General features: G+C 42.6%; 1 protein-coding gene across 3 annotated transcripts in view; it reads left to right on the top strand.

The window, feature by feature from the left end:
- Window positions 1–23,667, top strand: part of LOC106569768 (tektin 2 (testicular)) — a 32,575-nt gene extending 8,908 nt beyond the window's left edge. For 2 of the 3 annotated variants that reach the window (XM_014141364.3, XM_014141365.3), the window contains exons 5-10: window positions 14,259–14,402; window positions 19,432–19,546; window positions 19,916–20,023; window positions 22,458–22,601; window positions 22,783–22,862; window positions 22,992–23,667. In XM_014141364.3, coding sequence (XP_013996839.1) covers window positions 14,259–14,402; window positions 19,432–19,546; window positions 19,916–20,023; window positions 22,458–22,601; window positions 22,783–22,862; window positions 22,992–23,190 — 790 coding nt within the window. In that variant the 3' untranslated portion in view covers window positions 23,191–23,667. The remainder of the gene's footprint in view (window positions 1–14,258; window positions 14,403–19,431; window positions 19,547–19,915; window positions 20,024–22,457; window positions 22,602–22,782; window positions 22,863–22,991) is intronic. The other variant, XM_082961064.1, reaches the window with a different exon arrangement.
- Window positions 23,668–26,609: the final 2,942 nt, after the last annotated feature.

Here is a 26,609-nt window from a genome sequence, read left to right as displayed (position 1 = left end):
TTGAGACAGAGTCTGCGTCTCTCACGTGGATAGGGAGACCATTCCATAAAAATGGGGCTTTATAGGAGACAGCCCTGCCTCCAGCTGTTTGCATAGGAACAATAAGGAGGCCTGCATCTTGTGACTGTAGCGTACGTGTAGGTATGTACGGCAGGACCAAATCAGAGAGATAGGTAGGAGCAAGTCCATGTAAACCTTGAAATCAGCCCTAGCCTTAACTTGTTATGGATAAGGGGCAGTATTTTCACGGCCGGATAATTTTTTTTACCCGATTTAATCTGGTTATTACTCCTGCCCAGAAACTAGATTATGCATACAATTAGTAGCTTTGGATAGAAAACACGCCAAAGTTTCTAAAACTGTTTGAATGGTGTCTGTGAGTTTAACAGAACTCAAATGGCAGGCCAAAACCTGAGAAGATTCTGTACCGGAAGTACCCTGTCTGACCATTTCTTGGCCTTCTTTGTCATCTCTATCCAAAACAAAGGATCTCTGCTGTAACGTGACACTTTCTAAGGCTCCCATAGGCTCTCAGAAGGCACCAGAACGTTGAATGATGACTGCAGTTACTGGCTGAAAAACAGTAGCGCATTTGGTAAGTGGTCGATCAGAGAACAATGAGATGGGTGCACGTGAAGAGTCCATTTTAGATTTTGAGTCTTTGAATGGAAAGGACGTCTCCCGGTCGGAATATTATCGCTTTTTTACGAGAAAAATCCCATAAAAATTGATTGTAAACAGCGTTTGACATGCTTCGAAGTACGGTAATGGAATATTTGTAATTTTTTTGTCACGATACGGGTCCGCGCGTCACCCTTCGTTACCCTTCGGATAGTGTCTTGAACGCACAAACAAAACGCCGCTATTTGGATATAACTATGGATTATTTGGAACCAAACCAACATTTGTTGTTTAAGTAGAAGTCCATTCTGACGAAGAACAGCAAAGGTAATCCAATTTTTCTTATAGTAAATCTGAGTTTGGTGAGTACCAAACTTGGTGGGTGTCAAATTAGCTAGCCCGTGATGGCGAGCTATCTACTCAGAATATTGCAAAATGTGCTTTCACCGAAAAGCTATTTTAAAATTGGACACCGCGATTGCATAAAGGAGTTCTGTATCTATAATTCTTAAAATAATTTATGTTTTTTGTGAACGTTTATCGTGAGTAATTTAGTAAATTCACCAGAAGTGTTCGGTGGGAATGCTAGTTCTGAACATCACATGCTAATGTAAAAAGCTGGTTTTTGATTGTACTTGATTGAACAAAACATGAACAAAACATGCATGTATTGTATAACATAATGTCCTAGGAGTGTCATCTGATGAAGATCATCAAAGGTTAGTACTGCATTTAGCTGTGGTTTTGGTTTTTGTGACATTATATGCTAGCTTGAAAAATGGTTGTCTGATTATTTCTGGCTGGGTACTCTGCTGACATAATCTAATGTTTTGCATTCGTTGAAAAACCTTTTTGAAATCGGACAGTGTGGTTAGATAAAGGAGAGTCTTGTCTTTTAAAATGGTGTAAAATAGTCATATGTTTGAAAAATTGAAGTTTTCGGATATTCGAGGAGTTTGTATTTCGCGCCACGCCTTATCATTGGATATTGGAGTGGTGTTCCGCTAGCGGAACGTCTAGATGTAAGATTAACAGGAACCCAGTGTAGAGAGCCAAGCACTGGAGTAACATTTTTTGGTTCTAGTCAAGATTCTAGCAGCTGTATTTAGCACTAACTGAAGTGCTTTATCTGGGTAGCCAGAGAGTAGAGCGTAGTCTAATCTAAAAGTAACAAAAGCACGGATTAGCTTTTTTGCATAATTTTTTACAGAAAGTTAGATTTTTGCAATGTTACGAAGATAGAAAAAAGCTTACCTTGAAATATTTGTTATATTTGTCAAGAGATATCAGGGTCAAGATTAACACTTCACAGTTTTATTTCAGACAACTGTACAACCATTGTGATTAATTGTTTGATCAAACAGCAGATTTCTTTGTTTCTTGTGATCTAGAACTAGAATCTCTGTTTTGTCCGAATGTAAAAGTAAAACATTTGCCGCCATCCACTTCCTTATGTCTGAAACACAGGCTTCCAGGGTAGGCAATTTTGGGACTTCGCCATGTTTCAGCGAAATGTACAGCTGAGTGTTGTCTGCATAGCAGTGAAAGTTGACATTATCTTTCCGAATGACATCACCAAGAGGTAGAATATATAGTGAAACAATAGTGGTGCTAAAACGGAACATTCAGGAACACCGAAACCTACCATTGATTTGTCAGAGGACAAACCATCCACAGAGATGAACTGATACAGTTGAAGTCGGAAGTTTACATACACCTTAGCGAAATACATTTAAACTCTGTTTTTCACAATTCCTGACATTTAATCCAAGTAAAAATGCCCTGTCTTAGGTCAGTTAGGATCACCACTTTTTTTTAAGAATGTGAAATGTCAGAACAATAGTAGAAAGAATGATTTATTTCAGCTTTTATTTCTTTCATCACATTCCCAGTGGGTAAGAAGTTTACATACACTCAATTACTATTTGGTAGCATTGCCTTGAAATTGTTTAATTTGGGTCAAACATTTCGGGTAGCCTTCCACAATAAGTTGGGTGTATTTTGTCCCATTCCTCCTGACAGAGCTGGTGTAACTGAGTCAGGTTTGTAGGCCTCCTTGCTCACACACGCTTTTTCAGTTCTGCCCACAAATTTTCTATAGGATTGAGTTCAGGATTTTGTGATCGGCATTCCAATACCTTGACTTTGTTGTCCTTAAGCCATTTTGCCACAACTTTGACAGTATGCTTGGGGCATTGTCCATTTGGAAGACTCATTGTGCGATCAAGCTTTAACTTCCTGACTGATGTCTTGAGATGTTGCTTCAATATATCCACATAATTTTCCGTCCTCATGATGCCATCTATTTTGTGAAGGGCACCAGTTCCTCCTGCAGCAAAGCACCCCCACAACATGATGCTTCCACCCCCGTGCTTCACTGTTGGGATGGTGTTCTTCGGCTTGCAAGCCTCCCCCATTTTCCTTCCACATAACGATGGTCATTATGGCCAAACAGTTCTATTTTTGTTTCATCAGACCAGAAGACATTTCTCCAAAAAGTACAATCTTTGTCCCCATGTGCAGTTGCAAACTGTAGTCTGGCTTTTTTATGGCGGTTTTGGAGCAGTGGCTTCTTCCTTGCTGAGCGGCCGTTCAGGTTATGTCGATATAGGACTCGTTTTACTGTGGATATAGATACTTTTGTACCCGTTTCCTCCAGCATTTTCACAAGGTCCTTTGCAAAGTATGTTCATCTCTAGGAGACAGAACGCGTCTCCTTCCTGAGCGGTATGATGGCTGCGTGGTCCCATGGTGTTTATACTTGCGTACGATTGTTTGTACAGATGAACGTGGTACCTTCAGGCGTTTGGGGAAAAAAATTGAGGTCTTGGCTAGAGGTTGACCGATTGTGATTTTTCAACGCCGATACCGATTATTGGAGGGCCAAAAAGGGTGATACCGGTTAATCGGCCGATATTTATTTATTTATTTATTTATTTATTTATAATAATGACAATTACAACAATACTGAATGAATACTTATTTTAACTTAATATAATACATAAATACTATCAATTTAGCCTCAAATAAATAATGAAACATGTTCAATTTGGTTTAAATAATGCAAAAACAAAGTGTTGGAGAAGAAAGTAAAAGTGCAATATGTGCCATGTAAAAAAGATAACATTTAAGTTCCTTGCTAAGAACATGAGAACATGAAAACTGGTGGTTTCTGTTAACATGAGTCTTCAATATTCCCAGGTAAGAAGTTTTAGGTTGTAGTTATTATAGGACTATTTCTCTCTATACAATTTGTATTTCATATACCTTTAACTATTGGATGTTCTTATAGGTACTTTAGTACTGCCAGTGTAACAGTATAGCTTCCGTCCCTCTCCTCGCTCCTACCTGGGCTCGAACCAGGAACACATTGATAACAGCCACCCTCGAAGCAGCGTTACCCAATTCTCAGAGCGAGTGACGTTTGAAACGCTATTAGCGCACACCTGGCTAACTAGCTAGCCATTTCACATCGGTTACACCAGCCTAATCTTGGGAGTTGATAGGCTTGAAGTCATAAACAGCGCAGTGGTTGAAGAATTCCGAAGAGCTTCTGGCAAATGCACGAAGGTGCTGTTTGAATGAATGCTTATGAGCCTGCTGCTGCCTACCATCGCTCAGTCAGACTGCTCTATCAAATATCAAATCATAGACTTACCGTAACTTCCGGACTATTAAGCGCACCTGAATATAAGCCGCACCCACTGAATTTAAATTTTAAAAAAAATTGAACATAAATAAGCCGCACATGTCTATAAGGTGCCTACCGGTACATTGAAACAAATTAACTTTACTCAGGCTTTAACGAAACACGGCTTGTAACAAAAATAAATAGGCTTTAACAAAACACGGCTTGTAACAAATAAAAAATTTGCAGTAAGCTTTAGTTGTCTTTTTGCACTGAGTCAATTCCTCACGCTGCTGTTTCCAACGTCTTATCATCGACTCATTAAGACCAAGCTCCCGTGCAGCAGCTCTATTTCCTTTTCCAACAGCCAGATCAATCGCCTTCAACTTGAAAGCTGCATCATATGTATTTCTCCGTGTCTTTGCCATGATGAGGGTGACAAAATGACTACCGTAATCAGAATGATGGGAAGTTTGAGAGCGCTCGATTTAATCTAAACAGTAAACAAAAAAGTTGTTTGACCTTAACCCGTTCGGCAATTTCATTGGTCTAATGAAAGCTTCATGCCGCCAAAAAACTGAGCACGTCACAGAATGTGTTTTTTTGGAAAAGAAAAATTGAAAGCGGGAAAAATCCATATATTAGCTGCGTCATTGTTTAAGCCGCGAGGTCCAAAGCGTGGGAAAAAAGTTGCGTCTTATAGTCTGGATTTTACGGTAATTATAATATAATAACACACAGAAATATGAGCCTTAGGTCATTAATATGGTCGACTCCATTATTATTTCAGTGAAATATGGAACCGTTCCTTATTTTATCTAACGGGTGGCATCCCTAAGTCTAAATATTCCTGTTACATTGCACAACCTTCAATGTTATGTCATAATTCTGGCAAATTAATTACGGCCTTCACAGTTCGCAATGAGCCAGGCGGCCCAAACTGCTGTATATACCCTGACTGCTTGCACAGAACGCAAGAGAAGTGACACAACTCTCCTAGTTATAAGAAATTAATGTTAGCAGGTTTAAAAAGATATACTTGTGTATTGATTTTAAAGAAAGGCATTGATGTTTATGGTTAGGTACATTGGCGCAACGACAGTGCTTTTTCGCAAATGCACTTGTTAAATCATCACCCGTTTGTCGAAGTAGGTTGTGATTCGATGAGAAATTAACAGGCACCGCATCGATTATATGCAACGCATTAGAGAAACTAGTAATATCATCAATCATGTGTAGTTAACTAGTGATTATGTTAAGATAGATTTTTTTTTAAGATAAGTTTAATGCTAGCTAGCAACTTACCTTGGCTTCTTGCTGCCCTTGCGTAACAGGTAGTCAGCCTGCCACGCAGGCTCCTCGTGGAGTGCAATGTAAGGCAGGTGGTTAGAGCGTTGGACTGGTAACAAGAAGGTTGCAAAAACGATTCCCCGAGGTGACAAGGTAAAAATCTGTTGTTCTGCCCCTGAACAAGGCAGTTAACTCCCGTTCCTAGGCCGTCATTGAAGTTAAGAATGTGTTTTTAATCTGACTTGTCTAGTTAAATAAAGGTGTTACATTTTTTATTTTTATATTTAGTATTTTAAAAAAATTAAATTGGCAAATCGGTGGCCAAAAATACCGATTGTTATGAAAACTTGAAATCGGCCCCAATTAATCGGCCATTCCGATTAATCGGTCGACCTCTAGTCTTGGCTGATTTCTTTTGATTTTCCCATGATGCCAAGCAAAGAGGCACTGAGTTTGAAGGTAGGCCTTGAAATACATCCACAGGTACACCTCCAATTGACTCAAATGATGTCAATTAGCCTTTCAGAAGCTTCTAAAGCATGACATCATTTTCTGGAATTTTCCAAGCTGTTTAAAGGCATAGTCAACTAAGTGTATGTAAACTTCTGACCCACTGGAATTGTGATACAGTGAAATAATCTGTCTCTAAATAATTGTTGGAAAAATTACTTGTCATGCACAAAGTAGATTGAAAACGGCGCAGGAGGAGATGGCCGCCGTTTTACAGTCTCCTTACCAATTGTGCTATTATGTGTGTTTTTTCGCGATATTTGTAAATTGTACATAATGTTTCTGCACTCGGATTAAATTAAGATTTTTTCAACAACAACAACAGCAGCAAGCAGGACTCACACGATATTCTCCAAACACCCCACAGGGCAGACATCCCAATTATTCGCCAAAGGAAGCGACGCAAAGGAAGAAGAGCCGGATGCCTCGTCCGGACCCGCAGAAGGCAACTAGGAAAGCTGCCATTACCGTCAATATTACTCGCCAACATGCAATCATTGGACAATAAACTAGACGAGGTACGATCACAAATATCCTACCAACGGGACATCAAAACTGTAATATCCTATGTTTCACGGAATCGTGGCTGAATGACGACATGGATATTCAGCTAGTGGGATACACGCTGCACCGGCAGGATAGAACAGCACACTCCGTTAAGACGAGGGGGGGGTGGTCTGTGCATATTTGTAAACAACAGCTGGTGCATGGAATCTGAGGAAGTCTCTAGCTTTTGCTCGCCTGAAGTAGAGTATATAGTGATAAATTGCAGGCCAGAGAATGCCTAAAGAGTTCTCAACTAAACTTTGTGGCTGTTTATTTACCACCACAGACAGATGCCGGCACTAAGACCGCACTCAGCCAGCTGTATAAGGAAATAAGCAAACAGGAAACCACTCACCCAGAGGTGGCGCTCCTAGTGGCCGGAGACTTTAATGCAGGGAAACTTAAATCAGTTCTACCAAATTTCTATCAACATGTTAAATGTGCAACCAGAGGGAAAAAAATTCTAGATCACCTGTACTCTACACACAGAGACGCATACAAAGCTCTCCCTCGCCCTCCATTTGGTGAATCCGACCACAACTCTATCCTCCTGATTCCTGCTTACAAGCAAAAACTAAAGCAGGAAGCACCGGTCTATAAACTACAGGACTGTTTTGCTATCACAGACTGGAACATGTTCCGGGATTCTTCCAATGACATTGAGGAAAACACCACATCAGTCACTGGCTTTATCAATAAGTGCATTGAGGACGTCGTCCTCACAGTGACTGTACGTATATACCCCAACCAGAAGCCATGGATTACAGGCAACATTTGCACTGAGTTAAAGGGTAGAGCTGCCGCTTTCAAGGTGCGGGACTCTAACCCGGAACTTACAAGAAATCCTGCTATGCCCTGTGACGAACCATCAAACAAGCAAAGCATCAATACAGGGCTAAGATTAAATCATACTATACCGGCTCCGACGCTCGACGGATGTGGCAGGGCTTGCAAACTATTAGACTACAAAGGGAAGCACAGCCGCGAGCTGCCCAGTGACACGAGCCTACCAGACGAGCTAAATCGCTTCTATGCTCGCTTCGAGGCAAGCAACACTGAGGCATGCATGAGAGCATCAGCTATTCCGGACGACTGTGTGATCATGCTCTCCGTAGCCGACATGAGTAAGACCATTAAACAGGTCAACATTCACAAGGCTGCGGGGCCAGATGGATTACCAGGACGTGTGCTCCAGGCATGTGCTGACCAACTGGCAGGTGTCTTCACTAACATTTTCAACATGTCCCTGATTGAGTCTGTAATACCAACATGCTTCAAGCAGACCACCATAGTCCCTGTGCCCAAGAACACAAAGGCAACCTGCCTAAATGATTACAGACCCGTAGCACTCACGTCCGTAGCCATGAAGTGCTTTGAAAGGCTGGTAATGGCTCACATCAACACCATTATCCCAGAAACCCTAGACCCACTCCAATTTGCATACCGCCTAAACAGATCCACAGATGATGCAATCTCTATTGCACTCCACACTGCCCTTTCCCACCTGGACAAAAGGAACAGTTACGTGAGAACGCTATTCACTGACTACAGCTCAGCCTTCAACACCATAGTACCCTCAAAGCTCATCACTAAGCTAAGGAGCCTGGGACTAAACACCTCCCTCTGCAACTGGATCCTGGACTTCCTGACGGGCCGCCCCCAGGTGGTGAGGGTAGGTAGCAACACATCTGCCACGCTGATCCTCAACACTGGAGCTCCCCAGGGGTGCATGCTCAGTCCCCTCCTGTACTCCCTGTTCACCCACGACTGCATGGCCAGGCACGACCCCAACACCATCATTAAGTTTTCTGACGACAGAACAGTGATCACCGACAACGACGAGACAGCCTATAGGGAGGTGGTCAGAGACCTGGCCGGGTGGTGCCAGAATAACAACCTATCCCTCAACGTAACAAAGACTAAGGAGATGATTGTGGACTACAGGAAAAGGAGCACCGAGCACGTCCCCATTCTCATCGACGGGGCTGTAGTGGAGCAGGTTGAGAGCTTCAAATTCCTTGGTGTCCACATCAAAAACAAATTAGATTGGTCCAAACACACACAGTCGTGAAGAGGGCACAACAAAGCCTATTCCCCCTCAGGAAACTAAAAAGATTTGGCATGGGTCCTAAAATCCTCAAAAGGTTCTACAGCTGCAACATCGAGAGCATCCTGACCGGTTGCATCACTGCCTGGTACGGCAATTGCTCGGCCTCCGACCGCAAGGCACTTCAGAGGGTAGTGCGTACTGCCCAGTACATCACTGGGGCAAAGCTTCCTGCCATCCAGGACCTCTACACCAGGCGGTGTCAGAGGAAGGCCCTGAAAATTGTCAAAGACCCCAGCCACCCCAGTCATAGACTGTTCTCTCTGCTACCGCATGGCAAGCGGTACCAGAGTGCCAAGTCTAGGACCCCCCCCCCCCCTCTTGTACGCTGCTGCTACTCTCTGTTTATCTTATATGCATAGTCACTTTAACTATACATTCATGTACATACTACCTCAATTGGCCCGACCAACCAGTGCTCCCGCACATTGGCTAACCGGGCTATCTGCATTGTGTCCCACCACCCGCCAACCCCTCTTTTTACACTACTGCTACTCTCTGTTCATCATATATGCATAGTCTCTTTAACCATACCCACATGTACATACTACCTCAATAAGCCTGCCTAACCGGTGTCTGTATATAGCCTCGCTACTCTTATTTTCAAATGTCTTTTTACTGTTGTTTTATTTCTTTACTTCCCTACACACACACACACACACACACACACACATACCTTTTTTTTCTAGCACTATTGGTTAGAGCCTGTAAGTAAGCATTTCACTATATGGTCTATACCTGTTGTATTCGGCGCACGTGACAAATAAACTTTGATTTGATTTGTCCTAACCGACTTGCCAAAACTATAGTTTGTTAACAAGAAATTTGTGGAGTGGTTGAAAAACGAGTTTTAATGACTCAAACCTAAGTGTATGTAAACGTCTCACTTCAACTGTATCTTTCCAACAGATACGATCTAAACCAGGCAAGAACTTGTCCCTGTAGACCAATTAGGGTTTCCAATGTCTCCAAACGAATGTGGTGATTGATGGTGTCAAAAGCGGCACTAAGGTCTAGGAGCACAAGGACAGATACAGAGCCTTGGTCTGACGCCATTAAAAGGTCATTTAGCACCTTCACGTGCGGTCTCAGTACTATGATGGGGTCTAAAACCAGACTAGAGCATTTCGTATACATTATTTGCCTTCAGGAAGGCAGTGATTTGCTGCGCAATAGCTTTTTCTAAAATGCTTGAGAGGAATGGGACATTCGATATAGGCCGATAGTTGTACAAAAACATTTGAATCAAGGTTTGGCTTTTTCAGGAGAGACTTTATTACTGCCACTTTTAGTGAGTTTGGCACACATCTGGAGGGTAGGGAGCCATTTATTATTGTTCAAAAAGGAGGGCCAAGCACAGGAAGTAGCTCTTTCAGTAGTTTAGTTGGAATAGGGTCCAGTAGGCAGCTGGAAGGTTTAGAGCCTATGACTATTTTCGTGAACGTGTCACGAGATACAGGATTAAAAAAACTTGTGATCCTAGGTCCTGGCAGTTCTGTGCAGACTCAGGACATCTGAGTTTTGAAGAAATATGCATATTCAAAGAGGAGTCCGTAATTAGCATTATGTTTTTGTCAAAGTGAAGGCCATCCTCACTTGTTGATTGCTGCTTTTTAGTTAGTTTTGCCAGAGATTTAAAAAATAAATTTTGGATTGTTTTTATTCTCCTCAATCAGGTTGGAAAAGTAGGCTGATTGAGCAGCAGTGAGGGCTTTTCGATATTGTACGGTACTTCTCTTTCAAGCTAGTCGGAAGACTTCAAATTTGATGGATTGCCATTTCCGTACCAATTTTCTGGAAGCTTATTTTCTGTATACCAGGGAGCTAGTTTCTTTTGACATGGTTTTTGTTTTTAGAGGTGTGACTGCATCAAGGGTTTTACGCAAGGTTAACTTTAGATCCTCGGTTAGTTGGTTAACTGATTTTTGTACTCCAACTTCCTTGGGTAGGTGGAGGGAGTCTGGAAGGGCATCAAGGAATTTTTGGGTTGTCTGAGAATTTATTGCGCGGCTCTTGAAAATCTTTATTTGGGGGTCTGAGCACATTATTTATCGCAATTGCAAACTTAATAAACTGGTGGTCTGATAGTCCAGGATTATGAGGAAAAACATTTAGATCCACAATATTTAATCCATGGGACAAAACTAGATGATTGTGGCAGTGCGTAGGTCCCTAGACATGTTGGACAAAACCCACTGAGTCGATGATGGCTCCAAAAGCCTTTTGGAGTAGGTGTGTGGACTTTTCCATGTGATTATTAAATTCACCAAAAATTGGATTATTATCTGCCATGACTACAAGGTCCAATAGGAACTCAGTATACGGCACAGGAGGCCTGTAAACAGTAGCTATAAAAAGTGATTGAGTAGGCTGCATAGATTTCATGACTAGAAGCTCAAAAGAAGAAAACGCCGTCATTTTCTTTCTTCGTACATTGAAATTAGCTGTCGTAAATGTTAGGAACACCTCTGCCTTTGCGGGAAGCGTGGGGGTTATGGTCACTAGTGTAGGCCGAGAGGCCTCATTTAACACAGTAAATTAATCAGGCTTGAGACATGTTTCTGTCAGGCCAATAACAAAGTTTATGGTCAGTGATTATTTCATTGACTCTGACTGCCTTGGAAGTGAGGGATCTAACATTATGTACTCCTATTTTGAGATGTGAGGTATTATCACAATCTCTTTCAATAATGACAGGAATGGAGGAGGTCTTTATTCCAGTGAGATTGTTAGTGAACACCGCCATGTTTATTTTTGCCGAGACCTAGATTGACGCACAGACACTGTCTTGATGGGGAAAACTGAGCGGACTACACTGACTGTGCTAGGGATAGACACCACTAAGCTGACAGGGTGGCTAACAGCCTGCTGCCTGGCTTGCACCCTATTTCATTGTGGAGTTAGAACTCTGTCTTTGTTGATAGAAAAGATGAGAGCACCCCTCCAGCTAGGATGGAGTCCGTCACTCCTCAGCAGGCCAGGCTTGGTCGTGTTTGTGCGGGAGTCCCAGAAAGAGGGCCATTTATCTACAAATTATATATTTTGGGAGGGGGAGAGAACAGTTTTCAACCAGCGGTTGTGCCTGTCTGCTGTAGAGTTCATCACTCCCCCTAACTGGGAGGGTACCAGATAAAATGACATCTTTCTAGCTAAGTTACAAGCTGAAGTTATGTTCCACTTGGTGACCCTCTGACTGTTTAATCCTAACATCGTTAGTGTCATCCTGGATAACAATATCCCTCTATCATCTACACTCACCAGTGTTAGCCTCAGCCAGCACCATCTTCAGATTAGCCTTTACGTCGGTAGTCCTGCCCCCTGGTAACAATGTATGATGTCTGGATGATTATTTTTAAGTGTAATATTGCGGGTAATGGGGTCGGCTTCGGTGGCTCTGACCCTGTAACGGGTGGTTGGACTTGTGAAGGCTCTGACTCAGACTTGTTGCTTAGTGGGGAAAACTGTTTGAAAGTTTCTATCGGCTGAATGAGCGACACCGGTTGGGCATACTGACAGCATTCCTTTCCAGAAGCCATGAGAAAATTGTCCGGCTGCAGGGACTGTAGAGGGGGATTAACACAACTAAACTCAGCAAAAAAAGAAATGTCCTCTCACTGTCAACTGTGTTTATTTTCAGCAAACTTAACATGTGTAAATATTTGTATGAACATAAGATTCAACAACTGAGACATAAACTGAACAAGTTCCACAGACTTGTGACTAACATAAATGGAATAATGTGTCCCTGAACAAAGGGGGGGGGGGGGGGTCAAAATCAAAAGTAAGAGTCAGTATCTGGTGTGGCCACCAGCTGCATTATGTACTGCAGTGCATCTCCTCCTCACGGACTGCCCCAGATTTGCCAGTTCTTGCTGTGAGATGTTACCCCACTCTTCCACCAAGGCACCTGCAAGTTCCCGGACATTCCTGGGGGGGGAATGGTCCTTGCCCTCACCATCCGATCCAACAGGTCCCAGACGTGCTCAATGGGATTGAGATCCGGGCTCTTCGCTGGCCATGGCAGAACACTGTCTTGCAGGAAATCACTACAGAACGAGCAGTATGGCTAGTGGCATTGTCATGCTGGAGGATCATGTCAGGATGAGCCTGCAGGAAGGGTACCACATGAGGGAGGAGGATGTCTTCCCTGTAACACACAACGTTGAGATTGCCTGCCATGACAATAAGCTCAGTCCGATGATGCTGTGACACACCGCCCCAGACCATGACGGATCCTCCACCTCCAAATCAATCCCGCTCCAGAGTACAGAGTAACGCTCATTCCTTCGACGATAAACACGAATCCGACCATCACCCCTGGTGAGACAAAACCGTGACTCGTCAATGAAGAGCTCTTTTTGCCAGTCCTGTCTGGTCCAGCGATGGTGGGTTTGTGCCCATAGGCAACGTTGTTGCTGGTGATTTGTGGTGAGGACCTGCCTTACAACATGCCTACAAGCCCTCAGTCCAGCCTCTTCAACCTATTGCAGACAGTCTGAGCACTGATGGAGGGATTGTGCGTTCCTGGTGTAACTCGGGCAGTTGTTGATGCCACCTGTCCCACAGGTGTGGTGTTACATGGTCTGCCACTGCGAGGACGATCAGCTGTCCGTCCTGTCTCCCTGTAGCGCTGTCTTAGGTCTCACAGTACGGACATTGCAATTTATTGCCCTGGCCACATCTGCAGTCCTCATGACTCCTTGCAGCATGCCTAAGGCACGTTCACGCAGATGAGCAGGGACCCTGGGCATCTTTCTTTTGGTGTTTTTCAGAGTCAGTAGAAAGGCCTAAGTTTTCATAACTGTGACCTTAATTGCCTACTATCTGTAAGCTGTTAGTGTCTTAATGACAGTTCCACAGGTGCATGTTCATTAATTGTTTATGGTTCATTGAACAAGCATGGGAAACAGTGTTTAAACCCTTTACAATGAAGTTTTGTGAAGTTATTTGCATTTTTACTAATTATCTTTGAAAGACAGGGTCCTGAAAAAGGGACGTTTCTTTTTTTTGCTGGGTTTACCTGTATTTACTGGTGGCATCGATGCTGTATCATTCTTTTCTACACTTAAATTGCCCTTGTCTAACGATTGCGTCTGAAGCCGAGCTTGCAACTCGCCTATTCTCACTATATAAGATGACATATTATGACTACAGCGACTGCAATGAGAAGGCATAATGTTATTTTGCTTTTTTGGCTGGAGGAGGTCCTGCAGATCCATGTGCAGATAAAGCGTCCGGGGTGAAAAAGTTGAATTAAAAGTGTTATGTGAGGACAAAACTAAGACGTTTGTAAACTTGTTAAATACAGAGTTTGATTAAATGGTTATTAAGAGTAAAAAGTGAGTTTGGTAGGTAGCCAAGTAGCGACAAACTGCACAGCAGCACGGAGACAACGCGTAAGTACGTTGCGTCACCATGTTAATCATACTATAGATATCATGGTTCACATTGAATTTATTAACTACAAAAAGGTAAGACATGTTTCTATTTCAACTCTGGTGCCGCTCTATCACATATTTTGCGGTCTCAGTACTTGTCAATGGCTGTTCTCTCCAGTCTTCTTCAGGTGTCCCGGCAGCAGCTGACCCATGACCTTCAGAACAAGATTGAGGCCCAGGACATTGACCTCTCCTGCTTGTCTATCACTGTGACATCACCTAAGATCTCCCTGAAGCCCAACCCTCTGCGCATACCCATAGGGTGAGCTGGAATGAGGGTGTACAGTACAATACAAAGAAATACTAGGCCTTCTGGAATTCGGAGCAGGATGTCTAGATCAAACCTTATCTTGTGTTGTCAATGAGCACCTCATACAATTGCAATTCTTAAGTGCAAATGCATGTCTAACTAGCTACAATATTAATTTACCAGGCACTCAACTCATCCAATGATTTTCTGCAATGCCACCACTTGCCTTTCAAATGAATTGAATGTACATGTAGAGTTTTTTACTCCAAGAGAGAGAAAGACAATAGTTGAACAGTTTTGAACAAATTAATTTCCTAAAATTAAGGAGAAGCATATTTGGTTGTAATTTTTTCTTTCACTTTCACTTAGCTAGTGAATGCAGCAAGCTAGTTTAGCCTACTCAAACACCCAGCTCAAACATACTCACCTACAGACTTTATTGTCCCCATGGGGATTCTTTTTGCAGTATCATGTACATGTTTAAAGTGGCGTTTAAATACAGTAGAAAAAACGAATTGACAATACAACATTCATAAGTTACATACCAATAAAAAGAGACTAGCCTGGTGGCCTTACTGGGTCGATAGGAACATTATCCTGAGCTGTTTAGGAGGGATATCACACCTGGCACAAATTGTCTAGTTCTGTTTTTCCTGCCGGGGGGTGCCCTATAACCACACCCAGAAGGGAATAGTTAAAAGTCCGGGTACAGGGGGTTACTTGGGTCTAAAATACTTTTGTGACTCTTGCTGAGGGCCCTGACCTTAAAGATCTCATCCAAGCCTGTCTGTTTGATTCCAAGTACCTTGCTTGCTGTGGTGATAATCCTTCTCAGCATATTTTTCTGGCTGACAGTGGCAAACCAACAAACAGAGAGGGATGCTATGTTCGCTAGCTGGTTATGGCTTTTGGTTTTAATTTGCCACTGGGGCTCGCCGGTGTAACTGCTTTCTGGCTGTACACCGTACTACATGATTGTAGCTGGTCTACTAGAGCGTTAGTTCTAGTAGCTATGTTGAATATGGCGTGACAACGATGTAGGCTGTGTGTAGCAGTCATGATATGAAGGTTTGACTTGGATAGGTTTTTTTTCACCTGGTCAAAGACAGCTGATGTGTTGTGCGCTGAAGTCCACATGCGAAGGGTAAAGTTCCTCTCATCATTATCCATACAGGAGCCATCTCCACCCTGGTACCTCCCGGCACACAAACACCAACTCATTCTATGGAATGTGGGCTCCGAGAGAGGACAAGACCATCATAAATCAGTTGCTAGAGTTAAATCTCTGAAGCTCCTCTCAGTTCACATAGACACAATAGAGTTCTAAGAACCCTATTTTGTTGCATGAAACAACCATTTGGTGCAATAACAGTATTATTAACAATCTTGTAATTTCTCCACAAAAGTAGCCACCCTTAGTCTTGATGACAGCTTTGCACACTCTTGGCATTCTCTCAACCAGCTTCATGAGGAATGCTTTTCCAACAGTCTTGAAGGAATTCCCACATATGCTGAGCACTTGTTGGCTGCTTTTCCTTCACTCTATGGTCCAACTCATCCCAACACATCCCAATTGGGTTGAGGTTGGGTGATTGTGGAGGCCAGGTCATCTGATGCAGCACTTCATCACTCTCTTTCTTGGTCAAATAGCCCTTACACAGTCTGAAGGTGTGTTGGGTCATTGTCCTGTTGAAAAACAAATGATAGTCCCAATTAGCGCAAACCAGATGGGATGGCGTATCGCTGCAGAACGCTGCTTATTTACCTTTATTTAACTAGGCAAGTCAGTTAAGAACAAATTCTTATTTTCAATGACGGCCTAGGAACAGTGGGTTAACTGCCTTGTTCAGGGGCAGAACGACAGATTTGTACCTTGTCAGCTGGGGGATTCGAACTTGCAACCTTTCGGTTACCAGCCCAATGCTCTAACCACTAGGCTACCCAGCCGCCCTAAGTGTGCCTTGAAGTCTAAATAAATCACAGACAGTGTCACCAGCAAAGCACCGTCACACCTCCTCCATGCTTCATGGTGGGAACCACACATGCAGAGATTATTCGTTCACCTACTCTGCGTCTTACAAAGACACCATGGTTGGAACCAAAAATCTCAAATTTGGATTTATCTGACCAAACAACAGATTTCTACCGGTCTAATGTCCATTGCTCATGCTTTTTGGCCCAAGCAAGTCTCTTCTTCTTATTGGTGTCCTTTAGCAGTGGTTTCTTTGCAGCAATTTGACCATGAAGGCCTGATTCACACTCTCTTCTCAACAGTTGATTTTGAGATGTCTATTACTTGAACTCTGAAGCATTTATTTGGGCTGCAATCTGAGGTGCAGTTAAATCTAATGTACTTATTCTCTGCAGCAGAGGTAACTCTGGGTCTTCCTTTGCTGTGGCGGTTCTCATGAGAGCCAGTTTCATCATAGTGCTTGATGTTTTTTGCGACTGTACTTGAAGAGACTTTCAAAGATCTTAAAACTTTCCGTATTGACTAATAATGGACTGTCATTTCTCTTTGCTTATTTGAGCTGTTCTTGACATAATATGGACTTGGTCTTTTACTAAATAGGGCTATCTTCTGTATACCACCCCTACCTTGTCACCACACAACTGATTGGCTCAAACGCATTAAGAAGGAAATAAATTCCGCAAATTAACAAGACACACCTGTTAATTGAAATGCACTGCAGGTGACTACCTCATGAAGCTGGTTGAAAGAATGCCAAGAGTGTGCAAAGCTGTCATCAAGGCAAAGGGTGGCTATTTGAAGAATCTCAAATATATTTTGATTTGTTTAACACTTCTTTTGGTTACTACATGTGTTATTTCATAGTTTTTTTGTCTTCAATATTGTTCTACAATGTAGAAAATAGTAAAAATCAAGTAAAACCCTTGAATGAGTAGGTGTGTCCAAAATGTAACTGGTACACGTGTGTGTGTGTGTGTGTGTGTGTGTGTGTGTATATATGCATGCACACACACACACACACACACACACACACACGTGTACCAGTGTGGTAAAACGGAACCTTCAGGAACACAAACTTACCATTGATTTGTCAGAGGACAAACCATCCACAGAGACAAACTGATACAGTTGATGTCGGAAGTTTACATACACCTAAGCCAAATACATTTAAACTCAGTTTTTCACAATTCGTGACATTTAATCCTAGTAAAAATTCCCTGTCTTAGGTCAGTTAGGATCACCACTTTTTTTTAAGAATGTGAAGTGTCAGAATAATAGTAGAGAGAGAAGAGATTTATTTCAGCTTTTATTTCTTTCATCACATTCCCAGTGGGTCAGAAGTTAACATACACTCTATTAGTATTTGGTAGCATTGCCTTGAAATTGTTTACCTTGGGTCAAACGTTTCGGGTAGCCTTCCACAAGCTTAAGTTGGGTGAATTTTGGCCCATTCCTCCTGACAGGGCTGGTGTAACTGAGTCAGGTTTGTAGGCCTCCTTGCTCGCACACGCTTTTTCAGTTCTGCCCACAAATTTTCTATAGGATTGAGGTCAGGGCTTTGTGATGGCCACTCCAATATCTTGACTTTGTTGTCCTTAAGGCATTTTGCCACAACTTTGGAAGTATGCTTGGGGTCATTGTCCATTTGGAAGACCCATTTGCGACCAAGCTTTAACTTCCTGACTGATATCTTGAGATGTTGCTTCAATATATCCACAAAATTTTCCGTCCTCATGATGCCATCTATTTTGTGAAGTGCACCAGTCCCTCCTGCAGTAAATCACCCCCACAACATGATGCTGCCACCCCCATGCTTCATGGTTGGAATGGTGTTTGTACCTGTTTCCTCCAGCACTATCACAAGGTCCTTTGCTGTTGTTCTGGGATTGATTTGCACTTTTGGCACCAAAGTATGTTCATCTCTAGCAGACCGAACACATTTCCTTCCTGAGGGGCATGACGGATGCGTGGTCCCATGGTGTTTATACTTGCGTACTATTGTTTGTACAGATGAACGTGGTGCCTTCAGGCATTTGGAAATTGCTCCCAAGGATGAAACAGACTTATGGAGGTCTACAATTTTTTTCTGATGTCTTGGCTGATTTCTTTTGATTTTCCCATGATGTCAAGCAAAGAGGCACTGAGTTTGAAGGTAGGCCTTGAAATACATCCACAGGTACACCTCCAATTGACTCAAATTATGTCAGTTAGCCTATCAGAAGCTTCTAAAGCCATGACATAATTTTCTGGAATTTCGAAGTTGTTTAAAGGCACAGTCATCTTAGTGTATGTAAACTTCTGACCCACTGGAATTGTGATACAGTGAATTATAAATGAAATAATCTGTCTGTAAACAGTTGTTGGAAAAAATTACTTGTCATGCACAAAGTAGATGTCCTAACCGACTTGCCAAAACTATAGTTTGTTAACAAGAAACTTGTGGAGTGGTTGGAAAACTAGTTTTAATGACTCCAACCTAAGTGTATGTAAACTTCCGACTTCAACTGTACATACATACATTACATTACATACATACATACACACAATGAGCAAAGTGATCGTGCTGTTTTTGTGGCTGCTATGAAAGTGAACTGTGTTTGCGTGTGATCAGAGATGTATTCATCCCACTGTTTCTGTTGAAAAAAAATCTTAAACTGAAGTCAACAAAACAAGGATAAACATACCTGTAAAAACTCACATTTGCAATTGTTTGACTGATTACAGCATAGATTAGCTAGATGCAGGCAATAGTGTGCAAGGCGGTATTGAACGTATCAATGTCTGTCACCTTGATTACTGAAAATTCTCTCACCCTGTGCACCTACGTTGTAAACTTTCATTCATCGTTTGTAGCAACCTTGTGATGGGTACAGGGAAAATTTGAGTCTCATACGGTAGCCTAAACCTATCAATGTTAAATTGAGCTTGGTTAATGGAATATAAATTACAGTCATCCAATATGCTGTAATAGAAATAAGGCCATGCTCATAAAAAAAAGAATCATCCTCCCTCATCTTAGCCACTGCTGTAAAATACCTGTACCTGAATGTGTAAAATGTGCTGTTGCAGTTCCACCACCCCCCAGCAGTGGGAGCAGTTCAGCCAGTACAACGTGGACCGAGCTCAGGAGGAGATGCAGGCGTCACTGCAGCTGAGGGAGGACATGAGTGTCACCAGGGTACAGGTGTGAAATGGGGCCTGGGGTAGGAAGAGAGGAGTGTAGCGTTATCATATGGCCAGCCCTATAACAATAGCACTTTTCTGTATTGGCTCCTATAAAACATACCTGTAAAACATACTGTCTCTGGGTCCGTCCCAAAAGTCACCCTATTGCCTTACTTTTGATTCAGGGCTCAAAGGGTCAAAAGTAGTGCACTCTACATAGGGAATAGGGTGCCATTTGGGATGCACACTCACTGCTTTCACAGGGTTCTCTGTTGTTGTGTGTGGTATCTGGTTGGGTCTGCTTCATAGATATTGCTAGAATGTGTCCGTGTAAGACTAGTGAGAGTTAGGTGAAGATGTGTGTTATATCTGGGTTGTCATCCCTCAGTTGCAGAATGAGCTGGATGCTCAGCGAATCGCCACAGTGTTTGCCATCCGTAAACGCACTCACCACCTGGAGCAGGCCCGCAATGAGACGCAGTGGCAGATGAAGAGCGTGAGTTGTCAACCTTTCTCCACCTCTTCTTCCTCCTCAGTGCCAAACTGATTTTATCAATATTGAAGACATGCAAGGCGTTAACTTGCAGAATTAGGCACAAAGCTTTAGGCTGCAGGTCAAAATTAACTGTGGCTTGGCCTAACCTGTCTTGACAGTGGGGTCAAATGTTTAGAAGAGTGGCCAGGATTAGGGCTGTTACGGTGACCGTATTACCACCACACCGGCGGTCACGAGACATAATGTCAGTTAAATTCCATGTGACTATTTAGTCACGGTAACTAGGCTCTGATGCTGCTGATGGTCATTAGTAGCCTACCAAACTTTCTAACTGCCTGGTACTCAGCACTCTAATGTCCCTCTAATCACTCTGACATCAATGCAAATGTTATCAAAAATCTAATCAAACACATCATGAGAGCTCATGTTGCACAACATTTCTATAGGCTATGCAATTGCATGAGGAAACAAGAGTGATGGCCTCTATTAAAAAGAAGATCCCATCAGCTTTCTATAGGCTAGGCCTACTATATTTATTTCTCAACTGTCCTAATATTACACACATTGCTTCTCTTTACAACAGGCTGGCATGAAAATGAACCACGGGAAAATCGTCCTCCATTTTCCCCTGCCCCTGTTTAGAGACATGATAATGGTCCATTCTAAATCAAAACATATTTCACACATATATTATTTACTTTATGTAAAGACAAGATTAAATCAATAATAGTCTGATTTATAAACAGCGCATGCCTTTTTTTGTTGTTGCGGCTTTTAAATCATAGTCGCACACCTCATGTAGCCTAGCCCATAGGCCTATATGTTTTGATAAGGTTTGTATCACAACAAAAGTGAACCAAATAACTTCTTAAAATGAAGCACATTAATACGCTTTACAACAGGTGTAGAGCCTAACTGGCATACGTACGCAGCGCGTGAGTTTCAAGTTTGGGGAGGATAATTTACCATAAAAATGCACCTTTAAAATAAAAGCATTACATACATAATCGTATTTGTGGTCACTTTTGAGAATGGTGTTTTCCTGCTCATAGGAACATTTGCGCTATAATGTGAAGAATTAGTCTAATAGTTTATCAACATATTAAGCTAAACGTTCTGATCTGTTCCATCGACCTCATTGCTTGGAATATTTATTTCTCACACAGAATAGGTCAACTTTTGTACTATGGGGGATAGTAGATTGACATAGGCTAGTGCTTTTGCTTTTCGTTTGGCCTACTCATCTTTTTGTCTGTTCTTTCAATATCTTCAATATGCGCCTCGGAATTGGATAAGGACGCGCGCACTTGCGTCCCCGATGTTTCTGTCTTCACTTGTACACTGTGAGAAATACCCGATCACAGTTAGTGATGCTTCGGAGCACGCAGCTGGGAGAAGCGCTGAATATAATAATTATAATTCCCAAGGGCACAATGGCCACTGAAAGGGGATTCAAGTCATCATTAGAGTCGCATCATGCAGCCTTAGAATGTATTCAAAATCAAAAGAAATAGCCTTTGTATCACAACTAAAGTTACATAAATAGCTCTAAATTAAGCATATAGGAGAACCTGTTTCTTTGTTAACCGCTCAACACAAAATCAATCAATCAATCAAATGTATTTATAAAGCCCTTTTTACATCAGCCAATGTCACAAAGTGCTATACAGAAACCCAGCCTAAAACCCCAAACATCAAGCAATGCAAATGTAGAAGCACACTGGCTAGGAAAAACTCCCTAGAAAGGTTGGAAACTAGGAAGAAACCAGGCTCTGAGGGGTGGCCCGTCCTCTTCTGGCTGTGCCGGGTGGAGATTATAACAGTACATGGCCAAGATGTTCAAACGTTCATAGACACTGTGGCCCCGTCCGACGATACCCCCGGACAGGGCCAACCAGGCAGGATACAACCCCACCCACTTTACCAAAGCATGTACGCACTCCCTCAAATGGTTTGGAGAAAATATCCTTTCTATTTTATTCAGCTATGTTCAATTGTATTCTTCATACTATAAAATATGAAATAATGCCACTGAATTCTAAGCAAATATTGTCCGCTACATGAACCTGTGTAGCCCACAGCCATATGGCTTAGCCAAATAAGGGCCTAACATAAGGACAACTCAGAGTATGCTATTCTGTTCTTCTGAAATAGACTACATTTTCTTCATATCATGTTTCTTTAGACCTGTCTAAAATAAATAATGGATTTATTGGGATGTTGTAGGCTATATTACATGGATTTTAAAATGTAGATGTTCCAAAGGTCTGCATCAGTGGCGTGTAGGCTGTGGAAGCCAGGAGATGCTAAATATGTTTATTAACGGTCAATGACGTGAGACCAGCAGTTATTTGCTTGACAATCACATGCTGACAAAATTTCATGACTGCCACAGCCCTAGCCGGGATCATATGGATGTCTGTTTGTTTGTCAGTCCCAGGATGAGATCTCAGATATGGAGAGGGACATCCGTAGTCTAGAGGACGATCTCCAGGCTAAGATGGCCCCACTAAAGCTGGTCCACACACGGCTGGAGAACAGGACCAAGAGGCCTGGAGTGGATCTCTGTAGGGACGAGGTAGGCTACACCCATACGGGCACAGGCTCATTTACTGTAATTTTCAATAGGTTTTGTGGTCGTGAAAATGTTTTTTTTTCCAACTGTACTGTAAAACAATTGTAAGAATGAACAGGAATGTTGTATTGGAGAGGTCAACAGATTAAAACTGGACTTGATCATCTTCTTGCGTTTGAACCAGGTTCAGTATGGGCTTGTGGATGAAGCTAATCAGCTGGAGGCCACCATTCTGGCACTGAAACAGAAACTGGCCCAGGCTCAGTGAGTAATGTCTTTCTGAATTACATCTAATGTAGACAACTATTGATTCTTGTGAACAAAATGAGAATGAACCATCCCATGCCAATAACATGTCCCATGTCTATCTTCCTCCTTTCTCCTCCTCCCCAGGTACGCCCTCCAGGCCCTCCAGCTGCACCAGGCCCATATGGAGGAAGATCTGTCCCATAAGAAGGACGCCCTCTTTCTAGAGCAGCGCAGCCTTGAGACACGCGGCCGCCTCGCCTCTGCTGCCTTCACTGACGTGTCCTCTGGCGCCGTGGTCCCCCTCACCAACTCCAGCGGGAGACACAACCTGGAGCTGGCCTAGGCTCACCACATCATCTCACACACAACCTTAGGGTTCTCTGACCGTAACCTTATTTCCCTCAATTTATTAACCATACCATAAATATCCACATTCGCATCTCAATTGTGTCTATGTTTATCTTTTAGGCCCTTGTGTTTTCTGTGCGTTTTACAGTGGTCATAGTCTTACACCTATCTTCTGTAAGTTCCATTATGTGTTATCAATTGAACATTGTGTATCAAAAAAGATAGGCATCATATTAAAACTGCAATATGTAACTTTTTGGGCGACCTGACCAGTTTCACATAGAAATATGAGTTATGTCATTTTCTTTCAAAGCAAGTCTAAGAAGTAGTAGGTCTGTTCTATGTGCCTTATTTCTATGCTTCCCGTTCTAAATTTTTGTTTTTGTGTCTTTCGGTTTTGTTTCAAAACAGCTGAAAATAAAATATTATTGGTTATTGAAAATATATTAAAGTGGTTTAGATGGAACAATGATTCTCTGCACTATACTTGCTTGTTTTGTCACATGAACTGAAATTAGGCGAAAAGAAGTTTAGCAACCAGGAAATGGTGGAGCAATTTCTGCACAGTGCATCTTTAAGTAACCTTTTCAATGTAAGTAATTCTCCTAAGAGTTCATTCAGTTCAAATGTATCATCAACATTTGTAAAGATATTGATATCAATAGAATGGGATGCTATTGACGTAAATTACATTATAATTTTTCTGAATAATCGGAGAAATTTTTTCCCAATTGACAGGTTGGCCTATCTAGTTTGTCAGGGAGGCAGATTATGTCTGAACGTGATTTCATTCAAGAAACATGACTAATTTGCACATGTAAGAAATCAGCTAGCTTGCCTACTGACACTGCTTCACTTGCTAATTCTAGGAGTCCTAGGCCTAGCTAAATAGTCTGTTACCTGATTTATTGTATGCATTTATGTGAGATGTCAGAGTATGCAGACTGTTGTATGCATGTGCCCCAAGAGATGGCAACCTTACCAGGATCCAGAGCCAGCTCTGTCTTGACTCTTGGTCAGCCAGCCCAAAAGCATTATTGTGTGTTCAGTTTATGGTGACTAAAATAAATATATGCAAAAAGTAAACGAAATGGCCATCAAACTCCAGCAGGCTCATGGCTCTGCAAGCAGCCACACCCTCTAATTGCCACATCTGTGCACAATCAAGACTTCCTGGCAGAGTACAGCAACTGACCGGTTGCTGCTGCCACCTGGTGATGGAGTGTGGAAGTGGTAGAGTAGGGTCTAATTGTGCTCCTAAGAACTAAACTACCTAACCTATTCCATAACACATGTTTAAGGTAATCTATGTTCATTGAGCATTATCATTAATGGCCCTGTTTATCCTCCATCTATCCACACATTGTTTTGCCAAGACTTGATCCCTAATGGCATCCTATATAGTGCAGTACTTTTGATCAGATAATGGGCTCTGGTCAAGATTTGGGAAGAGTGCATTCGGGAAAGTATACTGCTCAAAAAAATAAAGGGAACACTTAAACAACACAATGTAACTCCAAGTCAATCACACTTCTGTGAAATCAAACTGTCCACTTAGGAAGCAACACTGATTGACAATAAATTTCACATGCTGTTGTGCAAATGGAATAGACAACAGGTGGAAATTATAGGCAATTAGCAAGACACCCCCAATAAAGGAGTGGTTCTGCAGGTGGTAACCACAGACCACTTCTCAGTTCCTATGCTTCCTGGCTGATGTTTTGGTCACTTTTGAATGCTGGCGGTGCTTTCACTCTAGTGGTAGCATGAGACGGAGTCTACAACCCACACAAGTGGCTCAGGTAGTGCAGCTCATCCAGAATGGCACATCAATGCGACCTGTGGCAAGAAGGTTTGCTGTGTCTGTCAGCGTAGTGTCCAGAGCATGGAGGCGCTACCAGGAGACAGGCCAGTACATCAGGAGACGTGGAGGAGGCCGTAGGAGGGCAACAACCCAGCAGCAGGACCGCTACCTCCGCCTTTGTGCAAGGAGGAGCAGGAGGAGCACTGCCAGAGCCCTGCAAAATGACCTCCAGCAGGCCACAAATGTGCATGTGTCTGCTCAAACGGTCAGAAACAGACTCCATGAGGGTGGTATGAGGGCCCGACGTCCACAGGTGGGGGTTGTGATTACAGCCCAACACCGTGCAGGACGTTTGGCATTTGCCAGAGAACACCAAGATTGGCAAATTCGCCACTGGCGCTCTGTGCTCTTCACAGATGAAAGCAGGTTCACACTGAGCACGTGACAGAGTCTGGAGACGCCGTGGAGAACGTTCTGCTGCCTGCAACATCCTCCAGCATGACCGGTTTAGCGGTGGGTCAGTCATGGTGTGGGGTGGCATTTCTTTGGGGGGCCGCACAGCCCTCCATGTGTTTGCCAGAGGTAGCCTGACTGCCATTAGGTACCGAGATGAGATCCTCAGACCCCTTGTGAGACCATATGCTGGTGCGGTTGGCCCTGGGTTCCTCCTAATGCAAGACAATGCTAGACCTCATGTAGCTGGAGTGTGTCAGCAGTTCCTGCAAGAGGAAGGCATTGATGCTATGGACTGGCCCGCCCATTCCCCAGACCTGAATCCAATTGAGCACATCTGGGACATCATGTCTCGCTCCATCCACCAACGCCACGTTCCACCACAGACTGTCCAGGAGTTGGCGGATGCTTTAGTCCAGGTCTGGGAGGAGATCCCTCAGGAGACCATCCGCCACCTCATCAGGAGCATGCCCAGGCGTTGTAGGGACGTCATACAGGCACGTGGAGGCCACACACACTACTGAGCCTCATTTTGACTTGTTTTAAGGACATTACATCAAAGTTGGATCAGCCTGTAGTGTGGTTTTCCACTTTAATTTTGAGTGTGACTCCAAATCCAGACCTCCATGGGTTGATAAATTGGATTTCCATTGATTATTTTTGTGTGATTTTGTTGTCAGCACATTCAACTATGTAATGAAAAAAGTATTTAATAAGATTATTTCATTCATTCAGATCTAGGATGTGTTATTTTAGTGTTCCCTTTATTTTTTTGAGCAGTGTTTAAAGACCCATTCTCTTTTTCCACATTTTGTTACATTACAGCCTTATTCTAAAATGTATTACATTGTATTTTTTCCTCATCTATCTACACACAATACCCCATAAGAACAAAGCGAAAACAGTTTTTTAATGTTTAAAACAAAAAACATATCATATTTCCATAAGTATTCAGACCCTTTCCTATGAGACTTGAAATTGAGCTCAGGTGCATCCTGTTTCCATTGATCATCCTTGAGATGTTTATACAACTTGAGTGTAGTCCACCTGTGGTAAATTCATTTGATTGGACATGATTTGGAAAGGCACACACCTGTCTATATAAGGTCCCACAGTTGACAGTGCATGTCAGAGTAAAAACTAGGCCATGAGGTCGA

The sequence above is a fragment of the Salmo salar genome, chromosome 14 (assembly GCF_965601325.2).
Source record: "Salmo salar chromosome 14, fSalSal1, whole genome shotgun sequence".
Classification (NCBI taxonomy): domain Eukaryota; kingdom Metazoa; phylum Chordata; class Actinopteri; order Salmoniformes; family Salmonidae; genus Salmo; species Salmo salar.
This window is presented reverse-complemented; position numbering and strand designations above follow the sequence as displayed.